The following is a 27178-nucleotide window of genomic DNA, read 5'->3' on the forward strand; positions in this document are numbered from 1 at the left end:
GGTACACATTACTCGATAAAAAAACCAAGCCATTTCTATAGGCAATGTCTCCTTTGCCTGACCCATTTCCGCCTTCTCTTGTCACCTTGCTTGCTTTGCATTTGTTCAGTTTCATTTTGCATGAAACCACATAAAAGGAAACTTAACTGCTGGATACTCATTGATTACCTATGAAATATCAAAAGCTGCATTATTTCAAATACTACTAGTTGCCTCACTCTACTACATGTCAGTAATCAGTTGATCTTGTTTAGGCCTGGAAGTTAAGCAAGGTTGGGCCTAGTTATTAGTAAAATGTCACATTACTTGGCAATAATAGTTTAGATTGGTAAATTAAAATAATTGTATTCAAAAGCAGTGGCATTTTTCTTTTGGTCCCATGAAAAATTTCATGAATATATACATTAAGTTTTTAAGTGTTGAGTTTAGCTTGAAAGTTTTAACCATTGTTTTTAATTACTGTTTCATAAATTATAATAACATATAATAAATGTGGTATTTTAGGATCTTTTGAATAGATGTAACGAATAAAAAGTACATATTTGATTTTCACACATGGTAAAAGGAAGTACCAGTAGTTCTCGGTGTGATCTAAGACAATTCTGGCATATCTAAGAAATTTGAACTCACATTGCATAGACTCATTCCACACTCTTGATCCAACAACAATCTTTCAGCTTCCACTTGGTCATCTTTAAAATTGGTATAATATTGGTTCTTATTTAGGTAAACATGAAATTTATAGAACATATGGCAAATTAGAAATGCAATTGTAAGTTGTAGTGCCAGTAATTGAAATCAGAGAATATTACCATGTTAGATGATAGCCATGACCCAGAATCACTCAAATATTTGAATTAAGATCTATCATACTGCTTGTGTGATAAGAGGCCATATAATTTGCATACCGAGCAAATAGATCAACAGATGATGCTGTTAATATGGCTCTGCACTACATCCTACAACATCTTGAGTCTCCAAAGACCTATGCAAGGATCCTTTTTGTAGACTTTAGTTCAGCATTCAATACCATCATTCCAGACATTCTTCTAACTAAGCTAAACCAGCTACAGGTACCGGAACAGACTTGTAAGTGGATCACAAGCTTCCTAACAAACAGGAAGCAGCAGGTGAAGCTAAGCAAGATCACATCAAATACCTGTACAATTAGCACAGGGGCCTCCCAAGGCTGTGTGCTCTCCCCACTTCTCTTCTCTCTGTATACCAATGACTGCATCTCCAATGATCCATTTGTTAAGCTACTGAAGTTCGCAGATGACACAACAGTGATTGGTCTCATTCGAGACAATGACGAATCCGCATATAGACGAGAGGTCGAACGACTAGCCTTGTGGTGCAACCAAAACAATCTGGAACTGAACACACTCAAAACCGTAGAAATGGTGGTAGACTTTAGGAAAAACCCTTCCATACTTCCACCTCTCACAATACTTGACAACACAGTATCAACAGTAGAAACCTTCAAATTTCTGGGTTCTATCATATCGCAAGATCTCAAATGGACAGCTAACATCAAAACATCATTAAAAAGGACAACAAAGAATGTTCTTTCTGCGCCAACTCAGTAAGCTCAAACTGCCCAAGGAGCTGCTGATCCAATTCTACAGAGGAATTATTGAGTCTGTCATTTGCACCTCTATAACTGTCTGGTTCAGTTCTGCAACCCAACAAGAAAAACACAGACTTCAGAGGATAATTAGAACTGCAGAAAAATAATTGCTACCAACCTGCCTTCCATTGAGGACCTGTATACTGCACGAATCAAGAAGAGGGCCGTGAAAATATTTGCAGATCCCTCGCATCCTGGACATAAACTGTTTCAACTCCTACCCTCAAACGACGCTATAGAGCACTGCACACCAGAACAACTAGACACAAGAACAGTTTTTTCCCGAAGGCCATCACTCTGCTAAACAAATAATTCCCTCAACACTGTCAGACTATTTACTGAATCTGCACTACTATTAATCGTTTCATAGTTCCCATCACCAATCTCTTTCCACTTATGACTGTATGACTATAACTTGTTGCTGGCAATCCTTATGATTTATATTGATATATTGATCATCAATTGTGTTGTAAATGTTGTACCTTGATGAACGTATCTTTTCTTTTATGTACACTGAGAGCATATGCACCAAGACAAATTCCTTGTGTGTCCAATCACACTTGGCCAATAAAAATTCTATTCTATTCTATAAATTTGATTGATAGGTGGACAGACAGGCAGACAGACAGACATGTAATTATTTCAATATCTTTAGCAAGGAGAATAAGCTCTAATTGATCTGAAGACATGGGAAAAATGGGTAAAATGGACCTGTTATTTTAAAAAACTGTTTGATATTTAGAATACCCTGAGACAAATTTAGCAGACAGATTTTGGTCTACTGTCAAAATACCTTTGTAGTTTTAATACTTTCCCAATTTATTCATTTAATTTATGAAACAGAACATTTTCCTCAAGGAAACCAGACTTGGTTACATCAGAGTATACTGAACCTTTCTGTATGTAATAAACTTAGTGTTGTAACTTACTCAGATCATACCAAGTTCTGCCAAAGAAAGATTTGCATGAGAGAAATCTCTTGATATTTTTATTAAATTGATATGTGAATCAACATATTTTTGCCCCCTAAAAATCAATGCCAAATGAAATGGGAGTGAATTACTCTAGTAAAATTTTTAGCCTGGTCTTCTGAATTGTAATTATTTCTAACATGGTCAGAATTTTTGTTCTTTGGGGGTTTAGCACTAACGTTTTCAACGGCATGTAGTGTCTGATTCCTGGAAGACAGCTGCCATCAATATAGCTATCTAGGGAATTCAAGGGTCCTCATACAGCCTCTTTTTCCTATTCCCAAGTAGGAAATATTTAAGAGGAAAGAGACTTTTTTTTTTTTTTTAGCAAAAAAGAAATTAAAGGATTCTCTTTTTTGTATAGCTCAAATCTGTTGGAATTACTATTTAGCTTGATTCTGGATTTATGGACCTATAAAGTAGCTAATTTGAGCAGAAAAGTTCATAGAGGTAAGGAAATAGGTTTAAAAAATAAACCTTGAATATCTGCAGTATACTCTAGTTGTCTAGTTAAATCCATATTGAAAAGAATGATTCTGCTAGAACAGGAAATTCTGATGATGCCAGTTGGTCAATAGCAGAAGATTTATTACAGTGATTATAATGTGAACAGCAGTGTCAAATGCTAGTAAGCGTGAATATAGTCAATATTTAATTTTGAAATTCAACTATGAAGAAAGTGGTCCTTCTCTTTTTTCTCTCTTGCTCCTGTTGCATAGTTTCAGATGACTCAAGAGTAAGGATAGTTTTCTGAAATTCAGATAAATAGCTGCCAAATGTTTTGTAATTTAATGAAGGAAATTTCCTTTGAAAATCCTTATTCTCCTACATCTTTTATAGAGCATTTATGAATGTATTTTTGGTCACCAGTAGGCAGATTTGAGGCTATTAAAAAATACTAATTCACTGCATGTGTTAAAGATTCTGAATCCAATAGTGAAGAGGAATATTTATCATGTTAGAGATGGAATCACTTGAAATTAGTGCCTTCAATTAGCTTCCAGTCCTTGGTAAAAGAATGTGTGATGTCCAGGCTAAGGAAAATTCTAATTGTCAGACAAGAGTTTTATTTAATGATCCTCAGTTTTATTTAATGATCCTCTGTGCTTCTTTAAAAAGTTCTGTTCTGTTCAATATGAACTAAGGTAGGCAAAATGTATTGAGAAACATCTTGTTAAAAATGCTGCTTTTGAAATTCAGTCTCCTGTAAAATTGATTTTACATGTTTAGCCTGACTGTGCTTGTAAATATTTTGGAATGTTATTGCTTTTCTACCTTCAACAGTTCGATTTCCTGATACTTCCTTAATTCAATAAATATGTTCTACTGAAATCCTAGAATAGTTCTTCATGCATTTGTGAATTATTAGAGAATCACACATATGAGGCAGAACTTTAAAATAATTTAGCTCCCTCTACAGATTAAAAAAGCCATGTTTTAATTCAAAATATTCCCAGTGCATTTGATAAATCTGATTTTGAAAGTATATTGATTTCTAGAATAGTATGACTCCCTCCAAACCCTGCTTAACAAACCTGCTTTTCTGGCACCAGTGTGGAAGAATTTTCGCAGTATTTCTGAAATAGAATGTAGATGCATATTCAACATATGTGATCTGTTCCTGATAGTAATTTATAAAACCACTACTGCTTTAAAAATAAAAATGAGTGTGTGTATACAGGTATACAGGTTGACTTATAACAGTTCATTTAATGACCGTCCAATGGCACTGAAAAATGTGACTTACAACTTTTTTTCACAGTTATAACCTTTACAGTATCCCCATGATCATGTGATCAAAATTCAGATCCTTGGCAACTGGTTCATATTTATGACGGTTGCAGTGTCCTAGGCTCATTCTGACCTTCTGTCAAGCAAAGTCAATGGGGAAGTCAGATTCACTTAACAACTGGGTTACTAACTTACCAACTGCATTGATTCACTTAACAACTGTTGCAAAAAAAGTCACTTAGCAAATGTTTCACTTAATAAGAGAAATTTGGGAGCTTAAGCAAATAAGCCAAACCCAAGAATGGAAATAATGTCAGTGAACTACTCTTTGCAGATGACCAGGCATTGATAGCAAGTACAGCTAAGAAACTACAATATTATCTTATGGCAATGAAGCAAGAATGCCAGGGTATAATATGAGAATTGACAAAGAGAAAATGGAAGTAATGGCAATTAGAAGAAAAAAGCATATGCTAAACATAGTAATTAGAAGGAACAACCATAAAACAAGCATCAAAGTTCAAATATCTAGGAATAACGTTCACCAAAGATGGTAAAATGAAGAGATTAACATACAATGTAGTAAGGCAAACCAAGTATTAGGACACCTTGCTCCACTCATACAATATATGGCAATGTAAGAAGCATTTCATCCCCAACCTATATTACAAGTACCAAACGTGGACACTTACAACAAAACATGAAAGTTAGTCACCACAGAACTGAGACGCTTGAGGAAATTTGCTGGAGTGACCAGAAGAGATAAAATCAGAAATTAGACCCTAAGAGAAAAAATTGGCATAGAACCAATCTTAAATTTCATACAAAAACACAAATAAAGTGGTTTGCTCACTGGGAGAGGATGTGGGATTTCATATCATACAAGGCATATACAAAAAGAGGACAGGGTCAAAGAACAAGATGCAGACTCAGAAGAAAATGGAGAACAACAAGACCTACTACAACAACTTCAGTTAACAATGATTGAGACCACCAGAAGAGCAAGAACTTTGTATCTCCCTAAACACTCAAAATGGTAAAAAGAAGTGAAGAAGAATCAAGAAATAGAGCATAAAAATATTCCTGAAGCCTCTTAATAGAAGAGACTTATAACAGAAATCATTAGGGAAAATGACATTAACACTGATAATAGGGCAGTGGAGGCCTGTACCAAGAAATTAGTGTAGTGCATTGTTTGAGTTTGAAGACAGAAAGAGATTTTGAAGTGCCCAGAGGTTCAAACACAGGTCTGTTTGCAGCTCCTTTAGTGAAATGTGTCTTTTCCTATCAATTTTGTGTAGTAGTGAAGGTGCTGGCTTAGAAATCAAGAGCCTCTGACTGACATTCAACCCACTCCCCACCATAGGATTTTAATGCTGGCAAGCTAAGCTTTACTGGTGGCCTCCTTGAATAAAGTATCATGCCAGAGAAGAAGCATGAGAGATGCATGTTTGTTCATTCTTCCAGATAGCATGTGAAGGTAGAAAATTGTATTTTTTCCTATTTAGGTGACTCAGAAGAGTAGGGGGGGAAATAATGGGAATAGATTGGTTAAAATATATATTTTATAATGTGGTTTTGACTGCTTGTTTTTAAGTTCTCTATTATCGTGTAGGGAAAAAAATGGTACATTCTGAAAGCAAAACTCTGTTAAATTCTCAAGAGAGGGGGAGATATGTCCTCAAATACAGCTTCTTGGATTCATGCCGGTTGATCGTAACTGCCCTTTCACATATTATTTGAGTAACTTGAGACTTAATAAGCATTTATATATCCAAATGTTCTTGGCAGAATCTGGAACAGTAATACAGAGTGGCTTCTTAATTGATTATCATCTTCATTGGACATTGTGTACTTGAACATTGAATTATATTTTTGACAATTTATTAGATTGCTCAAACAACTTATCAATTATTAGATGTATTTTTAGTAAATCACAAGTACAATGCTGGGATGAGATAGGGAAGCCATTTGTCTCCAGAGCGTAATCCTCTCCTCTCCTCTCCTCCCCTCCCCTCTCGCCTCCCCATGCTTATAGAAGTAACTATTATAGTTAACTCCAGTGGTGGGATTTAAATAATTTAACAACCGGTTCTCTGCCCTAATGATTTCTTCCAACAACCAGTTCACCAAACTGCTCAGAAAGTTAACCGGAAGCGGTGCAAACTGGCTGAATCCCACCACTGGTTAACTCTGATAGTTTCTCCAGTCTTCATTTGCTATTCCTGCATATTTACTTCATGGGATTTAAAGTATGCAGAAGAAACAGACATGCCAAAAATATATCCTATGTACATTCAGGTCTGTTAGGAGACTAGGAACTGCTGCACAGCAGCAGATTTAAGCAGATATGCAGATTCCTAAACTAGATTGCCTTTTCTGCTTTGAGAGAAATTTCTTTTTAGCCACCTGTCCACCATTGCTAGGAAACTCCTGAGCTGCTTGAGCAGCTGCAGCCAGTTGTCTGGAAGGATAAACTGCATACTCTGTGCAGGAATGTACAGTTAATGTTATATTAAAAAAATATTTTAGAAGTCAAATGAGTTGTGAGAAAATTTCAAGTTAAAATAATTTCTGATAGCTTAAATAATTCCTATGAATTATTTAAAGGTAGTTTGAAAACCTTTAAACTTGTACAGGTAGTCCTTGCTTAACAGCTGCCTCTTTCAGTGACCAGAGTTACAACAGAGATGAAAAACTTTACAATCACTTTTAAAATTTATGGTCTTCATAGGTCTGTAAAGGAAAGGAATGCTGAAGTAAGTTCGTAAGCACAGTCATAGTTTCACTTAATGACCATTTAATGATTGAGTTGCTTGTCCCAATTGTGATTGTTCAGTGAGGACTACCTGTATTCCCTCTTGTTTTTACAGCAATCAGAGTGTAATTATTTGGAGAAGCCTTATATATTTGGGGTTTTCAATCTGAAATTTAAAAGGGGTGAATACTTTGCTTTTGTTCAACAATTACATCTCTTTGTCCCCTGAGACAGACTGGAAGTTTCCCAAGGATGAAATTGCTCCATTCTTTGTAGAGGTAGTTGTGTAAGAAATTATTTTGCTAGAGCATTGTATTTTTAGGCTAAATAATAATATAGAGCTTTTATTTCTTTATTTTATTTTACAGATTGATTTGAAGGAGAGGAGCCTAGTATTTTTTTCATGGAATTATTAAAGGTGAAATCTTGAAAGGTGTAAAGATGCTTGCAATTCTGTTTTTCGTATCCAGAATCACTCAGTCAGTAGATCTTACTAAGTCTGAAATAAAATTTAGAACTCCTTTTATTTAAGATTAGAGTTTCTTTAATTTTTTTCTCACAAAATCATTCCCACTTTTAAAAATTATGGAGGACTCCAGAAGAGCTTTTGTTTGAGTTATCAATATTTACCATATTAAAAGTTGAAATAGATACATTCACTGCTGCTTCTCATGATCGTTTGATGAGATTTTAATACTGTTTTCAACATAGGCTGGTAAATATTTTTGATTTTGTGACCCCCCCGAGAGAGTTTCTCCCCCCAGGGTCCTAGCACCACACATTAAGAAATACTGTTGTAAATTAATGTATTAGTGATACAATGCCTCAGTTGTATTGTAATATTGAAGAATAAACTATTCTTTGCACAATAGTTGTGCAAAGAATTTAATAAATTGCATTTTTATTTAATTTAGCTTAGTTGCTTTACTCCAGATGCTATAATTTAATGTTAGTTTAGTTTGGATAAGATATGAGTTTTGATGTTTGTTGATGCAAAGTTTCCAGATCATCTTTGTGGACATTGAAGTTTTAGATTTGGAAACAAAGAGGGCAGGAACTGTATCACATAGTGTTTGCTGGCTTGGCAAATGTTTGAGCTCTGAGTAGAGAAACCAACTGCATACTATTTTGGGTGAATGAGGTTAGCTGTTAGTGCATACAGCTTCATGAAACGTTCTGTCTGTCATTGTGTTGATTGTGAAGATTGAGGCTCAGTCTCATTACTGCATGCATGGATATACATTCCATAATGAAAGAAAGACATTTCTGTGTCTGAACTTGCTGCTGACAAGAGTTTGGCCAGAAGCTTACTGATTCTGATCTTCAGATGTCTGCTTTTTAGATGTATCTGTCTCTTGTATCTGCTTAACCCCAGTGTGAGCTCAGCTTCAAGCTATAAACTGGCATTCAAGAGCGAAGGTTCAACGGGACATTTAGAGCCATATATATTGGCCTTTCTTAAGTTTAACAACCCTGCACAACCCTGAGGGAATATTCTGAGCCTCGGATTTTCTTCAACATGTTGGACAAAATAAAAACTCTCCAATCTACTTATGGTGGAATTGTGCCATTTGAAGAGATTGTATTAAAGGATGTAAAGAATGCAGGTTTGAGTCAGGACTCCTACCAATGTTTGAGGGAAGGTTAGTGAGCTCTGTCTTATATTAAGAGGACTCTTACAACTTGCCATTCATATCTATTGAAGGTCTTCTTGTAAGTTTGTTATAATACTGTATAGTGAATTCATTCATATTGATAGTGCTTAGATGTCTTTTAATTTCTGTTAGAAGATACTGTTTGTTCAATTTTATAAAGATCTCTTATGAGCAGGTATATATGAGAATCTAAATTAGGTTTTAAACTTTAGTCTTTACACGGCTTTCTGTTTTGGTAGTAAGGGACAGAAGTGATACAAGATATTTGCATGTTGATAAGAGGAAGAAACAAAAATAATTATAGTAAAAGATAATGAACATTACTCTAATCTAATGGAGGATATTGCAGTGGATGATTCACGGCAGTTATGGATAAGGGAATGGATGATAGAACTTCACGACAGCAACCCAAAAGCCTACATTGGGAGAAATAGTTGGAATAGCTATATAAGAAATCCAGACTGCTGTCATATGTGTTAGCTAAAAATAAATACATTGGAATGACATGGGGAATTTGATGGAACAAAAATATCCTAGACAGGGTTTTGAAGCAGTCCCAGACCCGAGGGTGAGCTTCACCAAATCTAACTCATTATGTCTAAATACTGTGGTTTGGATTCAGGCAGGGTGGAATAAAATAGTAACTTGATGCTTAAATATTCGTGATTCAAATAGCTACATATGTTCTTTTTAAAAGATTAGCCAGCTTGTCATTATTAAGTGTTACTAGGTAAAAATAGATTAATGTTTCAGGCAGATTTTATTGCTATAAGGCTTATGTCCTCTATAAAAATGCAAATATTGCCCAACTTTTTCAAAATGTGTCCATTTCTCCATTGGATAGGAGATTTAAATAGTAGCAATTGCTTATTGAATATTATGTTATTAGGGGCAACCACCATATTTTTGAAGTCAGCTTAATTTGGAACAATTAAAATGAAGTTATCCACAGATAATATTACACCTAGAGGTTTGTCATTTAAGGAATATGGTGCATGATGATATACTTGATTATGTTTCAGTGGAAGTTATTTAAAAATTCAAATTGCTATGCAATCCTCATTGTATGTTTTATGGATAAAATAGCATGTTATAACCAGATTATATCCATATCCTTCTTTTAATTTGGCTATTGCCAAATGTATCTATAACTCAGTAAATCATAGCCTCCGCATATGACTTTGTTGTAGACTTACATATTTTAAAGAAAATTTGGAATCAATTTATAAGATACTAGTTTTTAATCATGACATCAGCAACTTACTTAATATCAAATAACTTTATATCACTTACTTCTTTAGAGATAAAAGGAAAGAAGAAAAAAAGTGAATTATTTCAATAAATGTGCCATTTATGTCTTTTATTCACAAGTACTTTTTAAATATTGTTTTAGAAAGTTTAAATAAATAAATATAAGAAAATTGGGTATCCACAAATTAACTGTTAACTGAAATTAGTTTTTCCCAACCATTTTACCCTGGAGGAACTTGGAAGATAATTTTCAGGTCTTAGAGTATTCTAGCATAAAAATCAGAAAGCACGTACAAACTTCTTCAGTTACAGTTTCTCACAGAACTTCTTGCAGAGCTGAAGTGCTCCGCTGGAACCAGGTTGAGAAAGGGTGGTTTATAGACTCTTAGTCATAAAGCAAAGTTCCAAATGGGAACTATCATCTGTGAGCTGCTACTAAGAAAATCCTGATTAAACTTTATTCCTCAAAGCAACATTGCTATCCTTTGTAGGGGAAACTACAGCTTTGTTGAGTCTTGATCAGTTGTTTTATACAGCCAGCAAAAATGGAAGAACAACATTTCAAAATGAAGACGCTGTTGGAAAATTGCATATATGTGAGTGTTCATATATTTCCAGATCTAAAGCAGAGGGATTTACTTTAAAGCAGAGGGATTAATATAATGTAATTTATGGGAATTATTTAGAAAAAAACAAAATACCACACACAACAGGAGCAAGCATCATATCAAAATCATTCAAAAACCATTGTGAAGAACTGACTTGCAAAGTACAGAATTCTTAGCTGAAGTTGCGTTGTAATCCTGCATAGCCTCCAGGCCAAGGCAAGTATTTGGAAGTTGGTTCAAGCATAGAGTGATGGCAATTTTATACTAATAGAATGAAATTAGCAAGAATTAGCGAGGATTGCCAAAGGAGGTCCCCAGTGTTGTTTTAAGTCATTTTCTAGAAAAACATTGAACACACAATGGTTGGTATATAAATCTTGAGGAGATGATTGTCATGATTGTGATTACAGCAGGTAATACCTGTTATTTTATATCTGCTTTTGTGTTTTGTTCAAATGGAAAATGATCTATTTTGTATTGTCCCAACATTCTGTGATAGGAAATACGTTCTGTAACTCAATTTGCTATTTACCATTATGAACAGGGCTTATGGAGGTTAAAGTTGATAAATAAAGTTAAAATAACTGGATGACACTAGATACCAACCCTTGAACTAAACCAAATCTCCTTCTCTTTATGAAAACCAGAACAAATTTTAAGGAAATGACATAATTTTTCATTTTGTAGCACTAAACTGTTTCTATATTAAATTAATGTAAGAATAGAATATAAGTGGTAACTTGTTATAGTAATTACTTTCTGCAAAAAATGCAACTTTCTGTTGTAAATATAAGCCTCATGAACCTTCAATTCATATACAACACAAAACAATTTGAAATATGATAATGATGTTACCCATTCAGTCAAAGTCCAACTCTTGGCGATTCTATGGGCCAGGTCTCTTCACATCTTCCTATCTTGCACTATTTGACTTTTTCTATGTTCTGGCTAGTGTCAGCTTTGATAGTGTCGAGCAACTGTGTTCTTTGATGGCTTGGTTTCCTTTAACCATGAACTCTTCCAAACATAAATCCTTTTTCCAGTGAATTCCCCCGCATAACATGACTAAGTGAGATTCAGTTTCATGATTTTGCCTTCTAGGTTTGAAATATAGTGGGAAGTAAAATCAGAACTAGTTCTCCCCCATAGTAAAGGAATACCATGTTATAGATATAATTATTCTTGACTAAATAAAATAAACAATAAACTGTCTCAGCCATAACGATCTCTACTGTTGTTCTAAAATGGCAACATGTTTTATTTCTTATAAAAGAGTACTGGCATTTCTTGAAAAGTAGTAGGTGATAAACAATTAAGGGGTTTTGTTATGATCCCTTTAATTTAACGTTTTTTTAATCTCAGGTTTCTGAAGTTCAGAAATACTATTAGTAATTAATATGGTTTGTAAACAAATTGCAATAGTTGAATGAAAAGTAATGCCCCCAATGTTATAAATTGGCAACAGATTGCAGTGCTGACATGATAGAGGTTTTGCTGTATTTTAGCACTTGTTTTTTTCACTTCAATTGGCAGAAAGTTGCTGAGTGAAAAGATTATATTACTATTATTCATGAAGTGGAAACCTACATACTCAGTGTGCTTTAAGCAACATGCCATGGTTGAATTTTTGACTGCCATAGGAGTTCCTCCAATTAAAAGTGTTACCATTGAATACAGATTGTGGTAATAGCCATGGCAATGGGAGTGCTTATACATTGGGTCAAAAAATGTAAAAATAGTGAACTGGAAAATCTGATTAGGCAGTCAGGAATGAATTGTGACAGCAACCAGTGAGTTTTGTATGAGAAAGTTTAATAATCTGACTAAGGACAAGTGCAGATAATACAGAGAAAAATTGCTATCAAGTTTGACATTTCATAGGAACATGCAAATAGTATTATTGATGTTCTTCAGTATTGGAAGATTTGTGCAATATGGGTTCCTCAGATGCAGATGGCAACAATGAAAGCTTCAGGTGTTAAAATTTGCCAGCAATTCCTGTCACACTGTGAGAATGAAGATGGAGAGTTTTTTCACAGCCTCATGAATGTGTTGACAAAAGAATGCTGAGACATTAGTCTATAGCAGGGGTCGGCAATCTTAAACACTCAAAGAGCCACTTGGACCTGTTTCCTACAGGAAAAAAACACACCGGGAGCCACAAAACCTGGGTGGGCGTGGCCAACTCAATGTCACACACTCCCACCCAGTCACATGACCACCTAGCCATGCCTACTCATCCACAAAACTATTCTCTATGTCTCTCTCCCCACTCTGTCTCTCTCCCTCTGTATCTCTCCCTTTCCCCCCTCTCCCCCCTCTCTATGTATCACTTTGTATGTTTCTCTCTCTCTCTCTGTGTGTGTGTGTGTGTGTGTGTGTGTGTGTCTCCCCCCTCCCTTCGGGTGACCGTCCTCCTCCTCTGGTAATTCCCTGGCTGGCTGTGGTTGAGCCGGGAGCGTGCGCATGCACGGAGAGCCTGAAGTGGCAGGAAGTGAAGGCTGCCTTATGTGCCTTATGTGCAAATGTGGCATGAAGACAGGTACAGGGCAGCTTCGCTCCTTCACTCTCCGGTGACCCTCTTCCCCGTCTTCCTCTCAGGACACCTGGGACAGCTGTGGCTGAGCCAGGAGTGTGTGCATGCGCGAGGAGACCCTCCTCAAGCAAGCGCCAAAGCTCAGGAAAGGCGCTCGCAGGGCAGGCAGTGGCTGACTTACGGAGGGTCTCTCCATGCATGCTCATGCTCCCAGCTCAGCCACAGCTGGCCAGGGGGTTATGAGAGGAGGGGCGGGGGGAGGAGGAGCGGAGCTACCCTGTACCTGCCTTCACGCCACATTTACCCGTAAGGCAGCCTTCGCTTGCTGCTGCTTCGGGCTGGAGTCCAAAAAAAAAAAAATAAGCGGGGTGGGGGTTTATGTTGCCAAAAAGTATTTAAGCGTAGGCAAAATCCAATATGATCCAAGAGTCTGTTGAATTTAGAGATCGCTTATCAATGAACCAGTTAAAGTTAAATGTAACTTTGAAAGTGCTCTCTGTTCCCTAGATCTATGTCTATTCCATCCTATCTTGCTTTATGATGCCATCTTCTTGTATAGGACTTGCTGATTGTTGCAGAAACAGATCCATCCTATTTTCATTCTGCCAAAAATAGGAAGATAGGAATAGGAACAGGCATTGCCCACTATTCTGAAAATTCACACTGAGACGTTCTAAAAACCTGGAATACTGCCTGTCCGCTTGAACAAATCCTATACAGTACATCCCAAATAAGATGCTATAATAGATTTTGGATTGAAACTGGAGGGGTAGCGACTGTTTATAATCATCCAGTGAAAAAATACTTCATACCATCTAATGCCAGGTGTGTGTGATCAATGAACAATCTGTTGATTAAAAGACTAGGGTATGGAATCTCAGGCAGGATGTTAGTTTGTCCAGAGAGTGAAAACAAAAAATAATACCAATAGCAGCCAATATTGTATTAACTTAAACCAAGAAACCGCTTTTGCAAACATCACAACATGTAACAGAATTTTGTACTCTAAAATAAGAATGTGGGAAAAGCAGCAGCCTTGTGGCACTTATAAAAGCAAAATCAATTTAATTTTTATCTATAGTTAATATTACTTTTAGCATACCTGCAGGTCTTCTATGTTTTCATCTAGTTAGAATGTGTGTTTTCACTTCCTATGCAAACTGCTTGTTATTACAGTTTTCGTCCACCCTCTCGCAGGATAATGTAGCAATCAAGTGAAACCACTATCAATAATTTCACAATTTCACATATAGAATTAATGTGCTTTTAAAAACCATTTCAGAGTAAATGTAAAGAAACACTATGCTTTAGTAGATTTAAATATTTGCACTGCTATATGATTCCATTTTTGCTGAAAGGAAGTATCATACCTATCTATCTGTAAAGATTTTTCTAAGTCTGTTCAGTTAACCAGAGTATGCTTAAAGTGTAAATGTATCTGAGAACGAATTTTGTAAATCTTAGGAAAATGAAATTTTACAAATTGGGAATAGCCGCATAGTAAATATTAATAGTACAGTGTTAGTCACAATTGTTAGCGTGTATCTCCACAAGCATCTCTACAGAAATTGCTAGTTTGTATTTTTTAATGTCTCAGAAGAGAAATACACAGGCATAATCATTACATGTATTTCATTAATTTAATTATTAGATTTAATTTCCTTATCCAATCCCAATGTTTTAATTGACCTGGTCCTTCCTTTATATATGAAGATGATCCCTGACTTGGTAAATGTTGTGTGTTCCATATTGTGATGTCCAAATCAAGTCTTACTGCTCCTGAATAAGTTAAACTCATAAGGAAAAAATATTATGGTCCGCTTATCAAGATAGACACACTTCTGCTTTGTTTTATTTGTTCATGCTAGTAGAGGAGCTATTAAAGCAGATCAGTCAAAAATTCTGACTTCCTTGCAGTTCATACTTACATTGCGAATGTCACAACTTCACAACTGAAATATTACCGTTTCAATGTCTATGAAACTATGTAGGAAAATGGTTTTCTAGTTTTTTTCTTAGAAATACTGGTACCATATATACAGTACTCATGGATAAGATGAGAATTTTAGATTCCAAAATATACCAAACAAATAGGCTTGGTTTATTCATAGATAGGCGTATCCGTGAGTAGTCCTCAATTACCAACCACAGTTGGGACCTGCAACTCTGTTGCTAAGCAGTGTGTTTGTAAAGTGAAATGTGAAATGACTACGCTGACTTACGATGTCAGTTATGCTGTCACTTCCTTCTCGCTTCCACTGAATTTGCTTGTTGAAAGCCAGCAGTGGAGCTCACAAACAGTGAGCAGGTAACTGCAGAACACTGCAATGGCTGTAACTCTGAGGACTGATCATAAATCTCCCTTTTCTTAGTTGTAACTTTGAATGATCACCGAACAGGCATACAGTAAGCAAGGACTATCAGTATACTCATGGACCTTTATATGGTAATAGTTTTAAAAAGTGCCCATGAATATTTGCAGATAAATTCATCCGCAGATAAATCAACCCTCAAAGTTTAAACCAAAGTAACATGAAAAATGTGTCACCGCTAATACGCCAATTGTGAAAATTAAATCATGAAAATTTTGAGAGCTTATCCACAGGTGGCACATTTTTCACTGCATTTTGGTTAAAATTTCAACTGTTAGATAAGCCTATCTATGAATATATATGGAATATTTTAGATTGTGCTTTTTCTGTTCTTTGGCAATGAAGAATAAATGCCTTTGACCAAGAGGTTCAGTGTTAGGATTGAAGCAACACTTTAAGTTCAAAAAATATTTTCTGTGCTATTTGTTCCTAATCAGGAAGACCTAAAATGTTTCTCAACTCATGAAATTAAAAAAAAAACACCAAATGTTTCAGGAATGAACATGCATCCATGCAAATACAGAAGGAAGGAAGGAAGGAAGGAAGGAAGGAAGGAAGGAAGGAAGGAAGGAAGGAAGGAAGGAGCAACAATAGTGTGATTTGTAGATGTGGATGAAATAAGCCTCATGGGTATCGACTTATGATAAGTGTTAGTGTATGTCAGAAGTAGGTAACCTTGTTAACATCCAGACTTAAGTTTGATCATTGATCAGCTTTATGCAAGTGCCAAGATGGGAGGATTGTATGAATTATTCCAAATTGGCATGTTCCAGGGGATTTCTGAACTAGGTATATATAAAGTGATACTTCAGCAACCATTGTTTTGATAACATCCTAGTGGTACAGTATCAGTTTGTGTAGTTTCTTCTTGTTTTCTAGTTTCATGATTTTCAATCCTATTTGTTGCTATAGAAATTCTTGAGTAATGGCCTATTTTCATACTTTGTGGATTTTTTAAATCAACTTACTAAAATGCTTTGTAACTTCCTCTCCCGGCGTCCGCTGCAGAATACGGAAACCTTGTTGCTGAGGCCACTTCTGCAATTTGCAAGCGTTGGGTGGGGATTACAGCTTCTGTGCTCCTTGCTAATGTTCTTGAGATAGAAGAGAATAAAAATGAACAGGAAAATGTGCTCTGCACGGTGTATCTGACAGTAACTTGCTCCTCACTTACTTCTTTGTCTGCCTTATGCAGTGCTACAGTTGAAGCTCCAGCAGCGACGGACACGTGAAGAGCTGGTTAGTCAAGGGATCATGCCTCGTAAGTATAACTTAAAATTTGTTATTCCTCTTTAAGACATTTCTATTGAGATAAAAGAAAGAGTTTATTTTCCGTGAAGCTTCTCTGTGAGCTTGGGTGAAAAAGGCCATTTTTAATTTTTGATACTCAACACACTAGCAACTATTTTCTGAGTGTTTGCACAGTGTAAAAAGTAGTACTATACAAAAACATCTTATGCAAAGATGTTGCCATCCTGAAAACATTTTAAATATTGCATTCACGTTATCATTTCCTTAGCAGGTTTCCTGTTTAATACACTACTGTCTTGCTTGAACTTTGAACATGGCTGCACACTTGCTTAGTGTGTCGATAGGATAATTACAAAGTTAATTTTCTGAATTTGCAACACTGTCACACTGAAGAACTACTGTACATCAGAGCCACTAGATAACAGAGTCTTTGCAAAGAGACGTGTTACAGCAGTTCATCAGATACAGATACAAAGAGAATGATGAAATGAATACGCACAGGATTAACTAATGTTTTTAATATTACTGTCACATGTGAAAAAATATTACAGAACGCTAAAGCAAGAATTTTAGGTATTAAATGCAGTAATAATTTTTTAGCAAGTAGGAAAGCAGACATTTCTTCCATTGTTTTGGTATTTGGTGTGAAGCCTGCAGAAAGGCTGTTAAAGGCTGTTGAGCAATCAGGTGCTCAACACATCCATACTTTGTTGCATTTACAGAATGAACTACACACTTCTTATTTGCAGTTTAGAAAGGATTTCCTTCTTTCAGATTAAACTGCACCCATTTTTGTTTTGTAAGGTCTAGCTATTGTGTAAATACGTATATTTTTGTTTATCAATTTGTTATAAAGATGTACTTAAAATAGCTCTTGGATCTGTGAATATAAAAAAATAAAAAGGGGAATTTAAAGTTTATTCATCCCTGTTAATGTTTTATATCTTTGCTTTTAATGTATCGTAAGCCAGTCTGAGTTGCTTGGATAGTGAGATGGGTGGCATATAAATTTGATATTAATAAATAATTAATAATAAGTTTAGATTTATGATGCATTACTTTATCTAGGTTTACTTTCTCTTCTGTATAGGCACATACATTTTAAAAGAATGTACTTATGGACAGTATAACAATTGTCACATTTTAAAATATTGTTTTATGGTTCTGTGCTGTAATTGTAAATTGCATTGATATATGCTTTCCACTTCATCAGAATTTGGAGGGATAAATTACATATTGATTGTGTGCAGGAACCTTGTCTCCTTTTTAATAATAGGCTTTGATAAACCTCTGAGGGTAAATTGCTTGAAGCAAAGTAGGCTCCAGCTGCTGCTTTTGAATGCAAGGTTGATGTGTAAATAATCTTCCCTTATCCAGATGTAATTGTGAATAAAGGTACCAGTCAGGCATGCATAACTAAGACCTGAGTGTGACCTGGGAGAGAGATTCCCCCGCTTGGAAATATGACCACTTGGGTTTCAGGTTTGACACTAGCCGAGACCTTGGGACGTTGTGTGCTTATTGTCAATCACGCATCATTGACGGCTCTTATAGGCTCTGATTTGCAGAAGTATAGTGTGGTCAATGGTATCAAAAGCCACTTAGAGTTCAAGGTTTACAAGGGTGGATGTGTCACCTCCATTCCAATTCCAACACAGGTCAATTACAAACATGAAACAAGACTTTTCCTGTATGAAACTCTGGCCTTAAACTTGACTGAAAGAGGTTTAGATAATTCACTACTTCCATGTTCTTAACTGTAGACTGACCATCATCTTTTCTATAACACTTCAGCCTAAAAAGGGAAGTTTTAAGACATGACAATAGTTATCTAAAATCATTGGGTCTAAAGACTTCTTCTTTAGGAGAAGAGGTAGAGAGAGTGAGCTATTATCCCTTCCTTAGTGCAAATTTTGAATTCCTTTCAGCTAAGCTTTTGGGCAGTATGGATCAGATGCTTGATAAAATTGACAGAGCATATTCTAATAAAGTTGTAAAAAAATGAGCTGCAATGGATGCAATGACATTAATTTGAAAGAGGATGTAAATGTAATACAAATGGATCTGGTGGATGACTTATTCCCTAACGGAGATAAACAGATATTAAATCAGGAAACTGATTTGAATCATTTTTTTCTTCTCGATATGCAAATGAACTCTGCTAAGATTTGAAAGGATTTTTTAATAAGTTGACAAAATGATAAATTTTTCTTACTCATACAAGATAAATCTATTGAAGTTTGAATTTTTTTTTGCTTTGAAACAGATGAGCAGCAAATTACCTCTGAGACTTTGTTTAAAGGCGTAAATATATATTTTTAAAAAATCAGGGAAGGTTTATAATATTGGCTTGTTCAATCAGAGTTAAAAGAAGAAAATAGTTATATCTGATTGCCCATACTGGACTTTTGTTTACAAAGATTGATTGGTGTAGTATTTGGACTTTGGTTTCCTTATTTGAGAAATGAGCTGTAGGGAAGATGACAAAAAGCTATTAAAATTGTTTTTACCTGCTGGAATGAAGGAAAAAGTTGCATCTTTTTTCTTTCTCTTTTCCTTTTTCCTTTCTTTTCCTTTTTCACACGTCCACATTCATCCCACAGTACCCCCCCTTTTTTGTATTTTTCTGTTTGCAGTTTATATTTACATGTGTAATCAATTTTTTTTGAAAAAAGGTGAAAAATGATTAATACGTTTATACATAATGGCAAAAAAGCAATAATATATTTAAAGACCCTCCTTCAAAATCCCAGTGAAAGAGGCCTTGGGAATTTTAAATATTAAATTTTATTGTGATAACACTTTTAACTTGTTACAGTTAGAATAATGAATCTTTTGGTTAATGATCAAATGTATAAATAAACCTTTTATATTTCATCATGTCTTTTATGATAAAGCTAGGTTGGGAAATCAAAGAACTTTAGTGTTTGAAAGATTGATATTTAAAAATTACATTTTTCTTATTTATATAACAAAGAAACACAATTGGATATTGCTGCCTAAGAACCAGAAGAATAATATTTTGTCTAATGGTGAAGTGACAGGTTATGCAAAATTCAGTGAATCAAGAATGGGACATTTTGGGGGAACTAAAGAATACATTGTTCTCCTTCCAGACGTTGTGCCATTCTAGGGGACTTCAGTATTTCAGTTAATTTGGACAATACAAGTAGTCCTCCACTTACGACCACAATTGAGCCCAAAATTGTGACAAGTGTTAAGTGAGTTTTGCCCTATTTTATGACCTTTCTTGCCACACTTGTTCAATGAATCACTGCATTTCTTATAGTTTTTAAGTCAGTCTGGCTTCCTTGTTGACTTCGCTTGTGAAAAGGTTGCAAAAGGTGATTATGTGACCCCAGGACCCTGCAACCATCCTAAATATTACCAAGCGTCTAAATTCTAATCACATGACCATGGGGATGCTGCAACAGTTGTAAGTGTGAAAAACAATCATAAATCACTTTTTTCAGTGCTGTTGTAACTTTGAATGATCACTAAATGAACTGTTGTAATTCAAGGACTATCTGTAGTGAGAAATGTTGGGAGATGTTAATTCAGTGCATTGCGTATGCCACAGGACTCATTCCCTTGATTTAGAATCATTATGCTGCTGTGCCTCATTTTTAAATTACATTTCAGTTTTTAAGTTAAAACATATATGTGCTGTATTTTTCTCTAATTTTCTAGAAAACATGGCATGAAATCAGAATCGAGTAGAATCTAAGACTATCTGCTTATTAGCCAGTAAAATCTATATAGCTACTTTTCTATGTTGTTTAGCAACACTCAATAGGTTGCTTTAATCTTATTCTCAATCAATCCTAAAGAAGCATTCTTAAAAAACTAAACTTGAAAAAGTTAAACAATCCTTCTAGAATAGCCAAACATGGGTTACTGCAGTTCATAACTTCCTACGTATAACTAAAAAGTATATTAAGGCCGTGCTTTTAAAAAGCCTTTCAGCTTTATAACTGACATGGTAAAGTTGTTTGACATTTATGGGGCATTTATTATGTCCCTTTTACGCAGCCAAGAAAAATCGATGGAAACTGATAATACATATTCACTGATTCTTTTCAGATTCTGTCTTCGTTTGTGAAAATGTTATGGGAGAAATAGAGAGAAACTTGTTCATTTTTGGCATTTTCAAAAGTCAAGTATGAAATTTTCTTTGTCGCAGTGCCAGCACTAGAAAGAATTATAAACCAGAGTGTTTTTCCAAAGAAATTCTCATGAGGATACGAAAGCATTTCCCTTTGGGGTGTTTGCTAAATGGTAGTTTGCTAGTTAGTTATCTTCTGGATGGTTTGGAAAAGTGAACAGGCCACATTGCTGAGATCCAATTTTTTATAAAATATGGGACCACACCCCATGACTCCAGATGGCCTTTGTCTCTCCTTTTTTTCTGTAACCTCTGGAATCACGACAGAACACGTTGCCAAATTTCAGTGGTGCTGTTATTGAAAATTGGAAGTGTTGGGATGAGAATCATGGCAAAACTGATAGAAGTCTTTTTCTGTCCCACCTTTTCCTCCCCCCCAAAAAACAAACAAACCAGGGGACATCCTGACTGCCGGTTTTACTTTATGATTTTATGCCTATTGCATCATTCCTTATCTTGCTTTGGCCATAACCCCACAAATTGAATACAATTTTAATACAACAAAAGGTTTCCCAGTAGGTAGGAAATGTATTCTGTAGTGGAGTCAAATTAGCTATGCTCATGTATTTGAGAAACTACTTGCCTTGGTGAATATTGGGCCTTCAGTAGCAAGGAAGCCATCTCTAGTATCGTTTCTCACCTCTTACTTCAGAATGTGTTTGTCTATTTATTTACTAAATAGAGTTATATGACATACAGTGAGTCCAAGCAATATGCAGCATTACAAATCAATTACCGGTAGTCTTTGACTTACAGCCATTTTTTAGTGAGCAAAGTTACTGCAACACCAAAAGAAGTGATACTTATGACCACTGCGGTCATAAGTCATGGACACGTGATCAAAATTTGGACGCTTGGCAACTAGTATGTATTTATGATGGTTGCAGTATCCTAAGGTCATGTGACTACCTTTTGTGACTTCTGACAAGCAAAGTCAATGGGGAAGCCAGATTTATTGAGCAATTGTGTTACTAACAACTGCAGTAATTTACTTAATAATTGTGACAAGAAATATCATAAAATGGGGCAAAATTCACTTAACTTGCTTAGCAATGGAAATTTTGGGCTCAATTGTGGTTATAAGTCGAGGACTACCTGTATATAAAACGCAGAAGCCTTAGCAACCAACACAATCTTACAAGCCACTTAATTTGCTCTATTAGCCTTGGGCGATACTCCATACAAGAAGCAGACTCAGGTGAACCAACTATATTTTATTGTAAAGTTTTATTAACAGAATCATCCATGTCTGAAAAGTACATTTCTCCTCTGTCACCTTTGCAGCACAAGAAACTAGTCTTTCACACTCCTATTTCTTCTGTTGGCTAAGCTGCCTCTTATCTGACTATTGGCCTGGGTGCAGATCTTCACTTTGTCTCCCACGTTCATTCTTACATACAATTACATTGGAAGCATTTTGGAATGCATATTTGCAATAGAAGGTATTTTTATGAGCTGAATTATAGCATTCAGTGAAGATTTCCTCCCCTAGAATATTTCCCTCCCCAAATACTCATCCTATATTTTTATTTCACTATAAACATTTCCCCCAACGGTTCCAATAGGATACTTAATTTTATCTTAGCTGTTGCTCATTCATAGTACATCAGCTACGTTCATTAACAAGCCTTTCTAAACCAGAAATCGATTTCACCTAAATAAAAGGACTAATTAATTAGTTTATATTGTTTCCGAACATTATATGAGAATATCTCTGTTCTAAATGGATATTAGTCTATAGTTTTCTCTTCCTTTTTGCCTTTTACTCAGGCTAGATCAAGTCAGATTTCCCCCCAAAATGGTTAATGAATAAGTGCCTATTGGTCTACTAAGTATATGTCAGATTTTTTCCCACTATGTTTAATGAAACATTATCAGCTGTTCAGTTTACTGATAGAATAGAATAGAATAGAATAGAATTTTTTATTGACCAAGTGTGATTGGACACACAAGGAATTTGTCTTGGTGCATATGCTCTCAGAGTACATAAAAGAAAAGATACGTTCATCAAGGAAACATCAAGGAAACAACAGTGAGGGTGATATAAACATCACCCTCACTGCTCACAGCTATGTGGTATATTCTTCTATGTTCTTTTCTCCTTGGAGCAGTAAAAGCAGAGAGCTGAATTTTATTCTGCCTCTGATGATAATGTACTGAGAAAAAATTGTTGCCAACCAGTTTTTTTTTTCAACCAATGTGAACTTATTAAAGTCTGGCAGAGAAAGCCCTGCCAGAGGATTCTTCCAAAACTTGTGTACCACTAAGTAGAGGGGGGGGGGGGTCAGTGACTTAAAATAGGAGTTATTTTGGCAGTTGTCTATTGTGGAAAAACTTATTCATTGTTGAACTTAATTCTTAAATTTTCTGTCACCTTTATCTTGCTAGTTAAACATGCCTAAAGTGTATGCCTCACTTATTTGTATTTTCTTTCTGTAAATGATTAAATCCAAATACATAGGATTGTATTGTCATCAGATATTTTTAGAAGACTTTATATATTTTTAAACATGATTATATATAAATTTCTCAAATAAACAAATGTTTTATTGCTGAAATACTTCACTAGCTCCTTCCCTTGATGTATACTTTGCTAATCTGCCTACATTTAGGTCTAGTATTTTAGCGATCAGACAGTAAACTTCATCATTGGTTTAGGTTGGCGAAATACAACAATGTAGATTAAATCAGTGCAGGATACAGTTGAGCATATGTCAAAATAGCTGCCTTCAGTATGTTGTCCAAATGATTTTGATAATTGTATTGTATTGATGATAAATGTTTGTATATGTGAAAAATTAAGTTGTGTAATTGAGTTGTTGTCTTTTAACAGCTCTGAAAAGTCCAGCTGCATTTCATGAACAAAGAAGAAGTTTGGAACGGGCCAGGGTAAGCACAACTTAACTTTTAATGCTTAGCATCTATAGCATCTTTTTTCAGATTTGATCTCTGATTTTTCCAAATGAATTTTCCATTCTTTTGGAGTATTTTATTTTATACATTATATGTAATATGATTGAAATGGTAGCATTATTATTAGAATTAGAACCTAGGATGTCTGTGGCCGAGAGGTAGAACTTCCCCCTTCGGTAATCCTGCAATTTATTTGATTGATCCCACTGTCTGCTTCTGTGTTATTAACAGTCTGCTAATATAAATTTAAGTGGAACAACTTCTGGTTCCTGAGAAATAAACTCAATAAAAACACTATATCTTGGGCTACAATCATAAAGATCCTCAATGAGTTTGGTGAGGAGTTAATGCAGTGACTATTGGCTTGGCTTGTTTTAAAACTAAAATGTGTGGGGAATTATAATTTCAGTCAAAACTTTTATATTTGTTATATAGTGTATATGTAAGTAGTCTAGGATTAAGGCTGATTTAAGTTTCCTTGTCAGTAGAATGTGAACATAGATAATTAATGCATCCTATACATTTCAAACAGCAGAGTGTTGGAAATTCTGTGCTTCATTTCCCTCACGGTTTTCGGTCTCTGATTAAATGCTGTGCACTCATGCAATGTAAGAGAAGTGAAAGGATGGACCTTTTGCTTTAGCAGCATAACTACTGATACCTGAGGCAGGGTTATTTCTTCTACTTAGGAATCTCATGATGAATTTTAACAGGAAAACCTTGCATGTTCCATATTTAGTCTTGTAATTTTATTGAGATTTAGAATGTATTTTTCTGTGTTTTGCAGACAGAGGATTACTTGAAACGGAAGATCCGGTCCAGACCAGAGAGGTCAGAATTGGTGAGGATGCACATTCTAGAAGGTACAGTCTCTGATGTATGGTTGTCTAGTAAGTTTTTGAAAAGATACAAACTAGACTTTCATTGTACTCATGTTCTTTTAGAAATGGATAGCCTAATAAAGTGAGAGCTAAGTACTTCTTGCCTAAATAACTCTTTAATATCAGTATTGCAACTTAAGGGATAATGTTTTTAAGGTTGTCAGTTGTAGTTTTCTAAATATATTGCTGTTGGTCTTGTGTGAAGACTGTGAAGTATGTAATTATTGTTAAAGAATAAAAGCATTAGTTCTATCTTTATGGTAGAGAAAAATCCCCATTATTGTAATACATGTAATATACGGCCAGTTATAATATGCTACCAGATTCTGCTTGTGATGATAATAATTATACATATTGTTGACATATATGAAGGGGAAGATGCTGGGCTTATGCCACTGGTGGGGTTTCCATCAGCATGTGGTTGGTCATCGTAAGAACAGAAATCTAGGTTAAAACTCTACATAACTCTTAGGTTGTTATACGTCTCCAAATGGTTTCTTAACTATTAGTTTGAATTAGCAATTTATCCTGTATTAAAGAGTTTTTAGAACTTTTTGTGAAGTTTTAAAGTATTTTGTTTTACAACATTAGCAAATCTAAAAATTGTCCAAAAAGGCTGACAGGTGCAGGCAACAAGAACCAGTTGTAAATAAACACAAGCAGAAGCTTTATTGTTAGTCATCTATGTTACAAGAATCTTACCATGAGAATGGTCAAATAAGGCTTCAGGAATTCTGGGGAAAGGCAGGCTTATGTCACTTTCTGCAGTTCAAGAACTCTAAGCTAGTCTTAACACCTCCCTCCATTCTAATTGGAGATTCTACCACAGTCTAGCATTTTACATTTGACTTCAAAATATTTTAATCTATTGACCAGACTGTATAATAAGTTTTTAAATTTATTTTTAATTGTACATTGTTCATTTTTATCTTGGTTGTACACCGTCCTGAGTCCTTCGGGAGAAGGGCGGTCTAGAAATCTAATAAAATAAATAATAAATAAAAGAAGAAGCATCTTTCTCTTCAAAAGAAGAAGTATCTCAAAATTTTCAGAAAAAGGAAGTTGAAAAAGAAAGTAATATAGGTTCAACTAAAATATAAGCAGATCAGGAAATGTACTATCAAATACAAGAGGTCATCTGCATGATTAACCATGTCAAGGAAGCTATTAGAAAAATGGCTTCCTCTAGAATTTGGACTATGGCCAAATGAGAACAAAACACACACTGTTTTCTGTTAAGAGGCGCCCAAGAGATGCAAAAAGGATTTCGAAGTACTCATTGCCAATAATAGTATGCTAACAAGAGATGCAATTGGTATGGAGGTTGGATTGTTATTGCTGATGAAAAGAGATTTAAGGGAATGGTGAAAAGAATGAGAAACTAAATCATTTTGTACACTGAATTCTGAAATGATTACATATAAAATTATTTTATGTAGCAAAAATTATATCACATATTCATAAGAATTTTTTTTGGAACAGAGTATAAAAGGGCCAATGTAACAGTTTTTAAATAGATCTAAGAAGTAATTCAGTGATCAAGAAAATAAAAATAAACAGACGTTTAAGAAAGTCCAGGGGGAAGGCCCTTTTTAAAAATGGTTTTCATTCGTCAGGAAGACATGGAAATAGGAGGTACTGCTGTCCAGTCCTTCAGGGAATATGCTTTGTTTGTTTTTCTTCTGAAAGATGATGAAAACTACGCATGCTACAAGTTTAATCTGAATGTTCACTGGAGGAGAAGCTGGAAGAGCTAAAGACAAAATCCTGTTCTCAGCTGATCAACGAAGATGGGGAATTTTGGAATTGGATACAAGGAGTGCTTGCAGACAGTTATAAACACTAGAAAGCATCCCAGATTAAAACATACCAAACTGTGGAGAATTAGAGGTATCTGAGACAAAAGCCCAAGCCTGTCAAATGATATATTTAGAGCTTCAGAAAAATTTCTAGAATTTCATTATTGATGATCTTTAATATGAACCCTTGGATGAAAAGCACCTTCCAAGCCTCAGAGCAGCAAAGGCTCTGAAATGAAGTACAGACTTTGTAATGGGAGTAATGTCTGCCTACACATGACATAATGAACAGTGGTGAGCAGGTACTCTCTACTGAGAGGGACTGAAGCAGCAGTCTTGGCTGGGACATTTATCAAAAGAAGCTGTGTTGCTTTCCTGGGGCATGAATTTGGAATAAAACGAAAAGATATCCAAGGTTCTTTAATCCTACTCTGTCTGCTAGTGTTCACGAGAACAACTGGCACTGAAAATGCAACTGTGGAGACTTTGAAGGCAGTGAACTGGACAGGAGAGTGAAGGAGCTGGAGGGTCACAGTTAGTGATTTCTTCACACCTTTCTGTTTGATCCAGGAAAAGAGAAAATACTGGAAGTGATAGTTGAGCAGTAATGCCAATTAGATTCTTTGAAAAGTGGAAGATTACTAAGATGTTCAGCTT

At 35.3% G+C, this 27178-nt stretch overlaps 2 protein-coding genes across 2 annotated transcripts in view; one reads left to right on the forward strand and one right to left on the reverse strand.

Moving 5' to 3' along the window:
* Positions 1–27178, forward strand: part of MRTFA (myocardin related transcription factor A) — a 66561-nt gene that overhangs the window by 11438 nt on the left and 27945 nt on the right. Inside the window, exons 2-4 of the mRNA XM_058191910.1 lie at positions 16708–16773; positions 23762–23817; positions 24629–24704. Of these exons, the coding sequence (XP_058047893.1) occupies positions 16767–16773; positions 23762–23817; positions 24629–24704 (139 nt within the window). The 5' untranslated portion in view covers positions 16708–16766. The remainder of the gene's footprint in view (positions 1–16707; positions 16774–23761; positions 23818–24628; positions 24705–27178) is intronic.
* Positions 16474–27178, reverse strand: part of SGSM3 (small G protein signaling modulator 3) — a 63044-nt gene continuing 52339 nt past the window's right edge. Inside the window, exon 25 of the mRNA XM_058191913.1 lies at positions 16474–16606. The gene's annotated coding sequence lies outside the window, so the exon portion shown is untranslated. The remainder of the gene's footprint in view (positions 16607–27178) is intronic.

The sequence above is a fragment of the Ahaetulla prasina genome, chromosome 7 (genome assembly GCF_028640845.1).
Source record: "Ahaetulla prasina isolate Xishuangbanna chromosome 7, ASM2864084v1, whole genome shotgun sequence".
Lineage (NCBI taxonomy): Eukaryota > Metazoa > Chordata > Lepidosauria > Squamata > Colubridae > Ahaetulla > Ahaetulla prasina.